Below are 7,772 nucleotides of genomic sequence, written 5' to 3' on the forward strand. Positions count from 1 at the left end.
GCCTTGTTGGCTGAGAAGTTTCCAAATTTATCTCTCTGGAAGACAATACCCATTCTAGCCACATGAAAGATTATACAAATATGCTTGCTTAACAGCAAAACACCTTCAGCAGAAACAGACACTTGGCAGAACATTAAGATATCATAACTAATGTTTTGGAATCCGTTCACTCTAAATCACCAATCAGGTTACTAACAGAGTCTTTTTAACATTCACCATTTGGCTTCTGTAACAACCTAAGGGTATCAGCAAGTCTTTAGACACAATCCTGAATATTGGCAAGACCAGAGGAATAGAAGCTGTGTTCAGAGGTGAAGGGAAACTCATTTGGAAGGGAAGTCAAAATTTTCCTGGGCCTTGTCCAAATGCTCTAGCATTGAACAATGATCAGTAAGAAAACAGTCCACTCTCTCGTAGAAGCAGCTAAAAACTCAAACGTCTACTTAGCAAGTTAAGATAAACCGAAGTGATCAGCAAGAGGCCTAAGAGAAAGCCCCACATCATACAGCATTTTTCATACATGGGGAAAATGTCACAGCCCACAGTTAAAGCCAAATAGTTAATACCGAGTGTTGGCTTGTGCAGTTAGAACGAAAAGTCACTTATGTAGAATGCTAATCAGCTCACGGATGTCAAAGAAAAAACAACTCTGCTTTGCTCCAACACAATCTGTTGAGTGGATATTAATGCTGAAGAAAACAACATGCAATTTCAAAGCGAAGAAAAAAAATCCAACAATGAAAAACCTTGGTACCTGTAAAACAGCTGACTTCTGTAAGACAAAGTCTGCAAATCTATATATGTTTTCCTGGAAGTAAGTCCCTCTGAACTCAGTGGGACTTACTTCTGAGAAGTCCATGCAAGTCTACTCTGAAGTAAATTCCTCTGGAAGCAAGGGGACTGGATACAAAAATATGTACAGGAGAACAGCATAAATGAACTGAGCTGACAGGACCAAAAACAAAACAGCTATTTACTTTTCAAAGAAATAAATAAAAGAGATGTTACCTCTGCTCTCTGAGTTCGTGGCAAAGCAGCAGATTTTTCGATGGCATAAACGTCCACCAGATACAGGCGAGCTCCTTGTTCCCGGTCCAAAATGGCCGCAGTCTGGATCACCCCGGTGTGACGCCCAATGGTAAAGAGTCGGCCAAACATTTTGTCTTCACAACGCACCGAGACTATGAAATACTCCACTAGAGCTTCAGTACCCCTAGGACTAGCTGCCTCAATGGATATCACATCTGTCCCAATAGGCTCACCTTCTTTTAAAATGGTGATGTATTTTGGCTGAGTGAAAACAGGCCCATCAAGTCCTTGCAGAATTACAGTCATCTCAGTGGTGGATTTCCTTCTCTCTGGGCCAAGATCTGTGGCTGCAACGATGAAGCTGTACATAAGCTGAGATGGCACTAAGGTTGTTGACACTCTCAGGTCCCCACTGTATCGATCCACGATAAAGGTGTCTGTGTCCCCGTTAATTATTTCATACTCCACCTCCCCATTTGCTCCTTCATCAGGATCCGCGGCAACAATCGTGGTCAGAACTGTGCCAATCACAACAGAGGGGTCCGCAGCAAGGGCATTTTGTGATACAAAAGTAGGAATGTTGTCATTCTGGTCAGTTACCAAAATGGTCACATTCTTCAAAGCAAACTTTCTAGATTCTACAGGGACAGCCTGGTCAGTTGCTTTCACTGTTAGCTCAAAGAGATTAGCAAACTCACGATCTATTTCGGCACTGGTATATATTGTTCCTTTGACTTCGTCGATACGGAAGTGGTTCCCTCTTGGCATCTGCTGAATGATTGTATAGGTCAGCTGCCCATTAATATCTGCATCTGGGTCATGAGCAGTTACAGCAATGACTGAGGTGCCAATGGCAATGTTCTCAACAACAGACTTAAATATATCTCCAGGTGGGAATTTGGGTGGGTTGTCATTATAATCCCTGACATATATTACAACAGACATGGTAGAGGATTGAGGAGGCCTTCCTTTGTCTTTTGCAGTGATGTTTAGTTTATACATGGACTGGGTTTCGAAATCCAACTTTTTGGCCAGGAAAATGCTGCCAGTGTTGGGACTGATGCTAAACGTCCCGTGGTTATTTGTTCCTGTAATGCTATAATGAAGGTCAGCATTGTCCCCCGAGTCAGAATCAGTGGCAGTAACAGAAGACACAAGTTCCCCAATCCTCATGTTTTCCAAGACATCAACAAACAAAGTTGACTTGGGAAAGGAAGGGCTGTTGTCATTTTCATCCAGTATGTCAATGTTCAATGTACAAACAGAGCTTAGGGGAACCACCCCAGAATCTACTGCTTGGATGGTAAGTGAGTAAGCTGCAGTAGCTTCGTGGTCCAGTTTGCCAATTAAAGTCACCTGACCAGTGCCACTGTCTATTGTAAACTGGTTTTCTTCGTTGCCCTTAATGACAGAATAGTGGATCAGTCCATTATTGCTTTCATCAACATCGGAGGCAGACACCCTTAAAACGTGTGTCAGGTTTGCAGCTAGTTCTGATATTGAAGCTTGGTAAAGTTCTTTTAAAAACTTGGGTGCATTATCATTGATATCCTTCAAGTAAACCTGCACAGTTGCCTGGTCCCTTAAAGGCTTTGGCAACCCCTGATCCATCGCAATTACTGTAAGCGTAAACACAGCTGCTCCCCTCTGCCTCATAAGGGATTCCCTGTCCAACTGATGAGTGCTTGTGATTTCCCCACTCATGGCATTCAACTCAAAATCAGGCTGCATGTGTTCAAATGAGTATCTGACTTCACCGTTCGACCCAGAGTCTTTGTCAACAGCACTGATTTTACCTACAAAGGACCCACCATTCTGCTCCTCCTCATAATAAAAAACATAATTAGTACTGTTAAACAATGGCCTGTTATCATTGACATCTTCTAGAATGACAGTGACGTTTACAGTGGCACTGAGCGGTTCCACAGCTCTATCAGAAGCCTCCACCAGTAGCGTGTATCTTTCCTGAAGTTCACGATCCAGCTCACACTTTATATACAGCTGCCCATCTGGAAATATGCCAAAGGCATCTCCAGTATTTCCTTCTATTATGGCGTAAGCTATTTCTCCATTTGCGCCTGAATCTCGGTCAGAAGCATGCACGCTAAAGAACCTGGAGTTCACAGGCTCCAGCTCAGAGATGGTGACTTCATAGGAGAGCTGATCAAACACGGGTGGGTTGTCATTTACATCATGGACAGAGACTGTTAAAATGAAACTAGAGGAATGCTGAGGGACCCCCAAATCTGTGGCCATAATCTCCACTTGATAAGACCCAGCATTTATGTCCAGTGGCCCTGTCAAGCTTACAGCACCACTCTGCTCATCGACATTAAATAGGTCCTTGGGATTTTGCTTAAGGCTGTAGAGGACCTTGCCGTTCACCCCTTCATCAGGGTCAACCGCTTTGGCTTGGAAGATGGTATGCCCAGTACTCCAGTTCTCAACCACATTCACACTTTCCACTGCATGCAGGAAGTGGGGGGAATTGTCATTTAAATCTCTGACAGTTATATTGACCAAAGCATCCCCCGTTATTGTCCCACCACTCGCCACCACTTTGAGCTGGTAAAAGGCCTGCTCTTCCCTGTCTATGACGCTGGCGGTGGTGATCAGGCCTGTCATCTTGTGAATCTCAAAGATACCCCTCTGATCGCCTGTGGTGATCAGGTAAGTGATGTTGGTGCTCAGGTCCATAGAGGAAGCGGAAACACGGCCTACGTGGTAACCCAAGGCAACATTTTCAAACACCACAAAGCTGTAGATATCCTGGCCAAACACCGGGGGATTATCCTGGGTGTCTAAGACAGTGACAGTAACGATGGCCTGGTTCTGGGACTGGAGGTTGCCACCATCACTGGCCACTACCTGAAGCTGGTAAGCAGTCTTTTCCTCTCTATCCAGGACTGTTTTGGTGGTGATAACCCCCGTTAGGCTATGAATCTGAAACCTGGAGGTGTCTCCTGCCGAGATGCTGTACCTGATGGTCCCATTCAGCCCAAGGTCGGGGTCACTGGCAGACACAGTGGCTACATAACTGCCTGCAGGCTCATTTTCTTGGATGTGGGCAAAGTACTGGACAGGGTAGAAGAGGGGGCTGTTATCATTCACATCAAGCAAGCTGACGTTAACCTGAGCCACTGAGGAGAGGGGAGGAGAGCCCAGGTCAGTGGCTAGGACCTGCAGGGTGTATTGCCCCTGTTCTTCCCGATCTAGCTGTGAGATTGTGCTGAGCCTGCCTGATATAGGATCCAAGCGGAAAAATCCCCACGGAGCAACCGACAGACCACCCACCACCCCTCCCGGCTCAGATTCTTGCAAGGAGAAGCGCACTGTGCCATTATCTCCCAAGTCGCCATCGGCAGCAGTGAGAACTAGCAGCTCAGTTCCGGAAGGGGAATTCTCTGCCACAGACACATGATAACCATCTGGCTGGCCAAACCGGGGCCTCTCGTCATTAACATCCAGGATATTCACAACCAGCTGGGCATAGGAAACTTTGGGCTGCACACCTTGGTCACGAGCACTGACGTTTAGCACTACCTGGGAAGCTATCTCCCGGTCTAGCCCACCAGAAGCTGCTGTGCTTGGGCCAGAAACCCCCAGGAGAGGCCTAGCCATGCTGGTGTCAAGGCTCTTGGTGGTGACTAGGCCGCTGTGCTCACTAATACAGAACCAGCCCAGCTCATTGCCAGAAACAATACTATACTTGAGGTTGGCGTTAAGACCAGAGTCACGATCCGTAGCACTCAGGCCTTGCACATAGCTCCCGGGTGGCACCTCTTCACTGATATTCACTTGGTACACCGACTGCCCAAAGACAGGCGGGTGGTCGTTGATGTCGTTCACAAAGATCACCAGGCTAGCCACGGAGGAACGGCTCACCGGGGCAGGAGCAGCTCCTTCGGGGCTCAGGGCAGAGGGGAGGGCACTGGGGGATGGCGGGGGAGCCCCAAAGTTGTCCATCACAGCCACGGTGAGGTTATAGGTGGGTATGCGCTCCCGGTCCAGAGCAGCGGCCACTTTGATAAGGCTCAGGTTGGGGACTTTGCTGCTCTGCACCTCAAAGTGGCGCTGCTCATTCCCACCCAAGATGGACACAGAGATATTCCCATTGGCCGCCGGTGAGTCAGCATCACTCACAGTCAACAGTGCCACCACTGTGCCAGGCGCCGCATTCTCATCCACAGAGGCAAAGCGGGAAGTGGCCGGGAAATAGCGGAATTTGACCCGTGGCTCGTTATCGTTCACATCGAGCAGGCGGATCAGAGCCTCGGCGCGGCCACTTAAAGCAGGCACCCCACGGTCTGTAGCCTGGACGGTGAGGGAGTACTGACGCCGGGACTCGTAGTCCAGCGCCTCCCGGATCCGGATGACCCCGCTTTCCGGGTCCACCTCAAAAGGAAGCGCCCCCGTTCCATCTCCAGCAGCACTTTCTGTCCCCTCCAGGCGGTAGCGGATGTCAGCATTGGTGCCCTCATCAGCATCCGCCGCCGTCACCTGCAGGACACTGGCCCCAACAGGTGCATCCTCAGGCACACGAGCTTGGTAGAGGGTCTGACTAAAGACTGGCGGGTTGTCATTTATATCCTGCACCGTGACGTTGACTTGTAAGTATCCACGCCTCCGCGGCTCCCCTTTGTCCTCCACCTGCACCAGCAGTTGGTAGGCCGGGGTGGCCTCTCGATCCAGCCCGCCACGAGAGACCAAGTGCAGGAAGGCCCCTTCCCCACTGGGGTTGAGAGTGATGTTGAGCCGGAAGCGGCCCTCTTCGTTGCCACCCACGATGCGGTAAGAGCTGTGGTCCACGCCATTGGTCCCGCTGTCTGCATCGGTAGCCGTGTCCAGGATAAGCTGCCGGCCGCTCCCCGTGTCCTCCTTGAAGGTCACCACAATGGAAGGGTCCGGGAAGACGGGAGCATTGTCATTCAGGTCCAGCACCACCACACGCACCTCGCTGGGGTAGGTCGGTTGGCTGGAGAGCACCACAAGATCCATCACATCGCTGGCCAGGCTCTCGCGGTCGATGGTGGCCCGGGTGTGGAGGTCTCCTGAAGTGGCATTGATGGAGAACAGGGCGTGGTGCTCACTCAGGCGATAGGTGAAGCCCGGTCGGGTGGCAATGGTGCCCACCCAGGTGCCCGGAGGTTGCTCCTCCAGCACCTGGAACAGCTGCCGGGGCTCAGCTGAGGCGTGGAGCGGAGGCAGCAGCAGGAAGGAGGCGAAGTAGGGGAGAAGCGGCCAGGTGGAAGAGCCCATGGTGCAAGCCAGGATGTCGGAGCGGGGCAGGGGAAAGATCCTTCCTCACAGCCAAAGGCCAACCGAGCAGGCAAGCCAAGACAACCCAGAGATGCCCAAAGTCCGTGGAGAGTCGGGCGGGCAGCGCCAATCCACATCACCAGCGGAGCCCAGGTGGGGAAGCGCGGGTTGTCATGGCCTCCGCAGCCGCGGGCATCTCTTTTTGCGTGCGGGGCAGGCGCCAGGCGAAACAAGCCGTCGGTCCGAGAGCCGTCGCTGCCACCAAGGCGCAGCCTTCTCTTGTCCTGCTGCCCCTGCCCCTCCCTTCAAGCGACTTGTGCGGGCTGGGGGACCAGCGTTTGCCTGGCCAAAATGAACCCCCCGCGGCTCCGGGCTGGATGGTTACTCACAGAGAGCGAGAAAAGTCCGTCCAGTCCTTTCAGCAAAACTCGCGCCGAGAGCCGACGGGACGCGCGGCGGAGCAACTTGGCGTGAAAAGTGCCAGCGCTCCCCTCTCGCCAGCGCTCTTCGCTCGCTATAACCCAGCGTCCTTTCTTTGCAGCCGATTCCTCCTCCTCCTCCTTCTCAGCTTCTTCGGAGCGTCTTTTCTCCGCCGTCTTGTCCCACCTTTAGCCGTCGCCGCCGCTGCTTGGAGCCTTTCTGGACGTGCGCGCAGCTCGGAGCGCTCCTGGGCATTGTGCGAAAAAGTTCTCTTCTGCTAAGAGCGGCCGCCCCGGCTTGCCTCTCTTTTGTACATCCCTGCGAGCATCAGCTCCGCCGCGGGCTGGGCAGCCGGCGGCGCGCACAGCACCCACAAGGCGCGCAGAGACACCTCGCCAGAGATCGGGGGTGCAAAACGAAAAGGGGAGACGCGGGGCGAAGAGACTCCTTTTTTTTTTTTTACTCTGCCGAGACGAGCAGGAACTTTTTGGGTTGCAGCGTCTCCCCTGCAAGGCTCGGAGCGCCCGGCAGCCGCTCAGCTGGGCGCGAGTTCGGGTCCCCGCTTCGCCTCCATCAGCTGCTCGGCTCGCCCAGCCGGACGGCAGAGAGGAGAGCGCGCTCGCGCGAGGGAGCCTCCTGCCCGCACCCACCGCGCAGCAGCGAGCCCGGCAGAAACTTTGCACGCCCCTCCTGGCGCTCTCGGCTCTTCACTCGCCGGCGCGACGCCCTCCTGCTCGGCCCCTCCCGCCCGGGCTCGGCGAGCCCGCCCCGTCCCCGCCTCCCATTGGCCAGCCGCCTCCCGGCCCGCCCACGCGCCTCCCCGTCGAGTCCCAGCTCGGCGGCCGGCTCCGCCCCCAGCCCCTCGTCCTCCTCCCCGCGCGGAGAGCCGGGGTCGCTTCGGCCCGCGCGCCACTGGCTCCTCGGCGCGTCAGTCAACAGGAGCGAGAGGAGCCGCCGCTCGTCGGAGGGGTCGGCCAGAGCAGCTCCGTCGGGCGGCCGCTAAGGAGCGTGGAGAGAGACGCTGCTGGTTACTCCGCAGAGAGCGGGCGGGGCAGGGGGGGGAG

General features: G+C 53.4%; 1 protein-coding gene across 1 annotated transcript in view; it reads right to left on the reverse strand.

The window, feature by feature from the left end:
- FAT4 (FAT atypical cadherin 4) overlaps window positions 1–7,363 on the reverse strand; it is a 140,057-nt gene extending 132,694 nt beyond the window's left edge. Inside the window, exon 1 of the mRNA XM_083631483.1 lies at window positions 1,009–7,363. Coding sequence (XP_083487609.1) covers window positions 1,009–6,288 — 5,280 coding nt within the window. The 5' untranslated portion in view covers window positions 6,289–7,363. The remainder of the gene's footprint in view (window positions 1–1,008) is intronic.
- Window positions 7,364–7,772: the final 409 nt, after the last annotated feature.

The sequence above is a fragment of the Podarcis filfolensis genome (genome assembly GCF_964270895.1).
Source record: "Podarcis filfolensis genome assembly, chromosome: 9".
Taxonomy (NCBI): Eukaryota; Metazoa; Chordata; class Lepidosauria; order Squamata; family Lacertidae; genus Podarcis; species Podarcis filfolensis.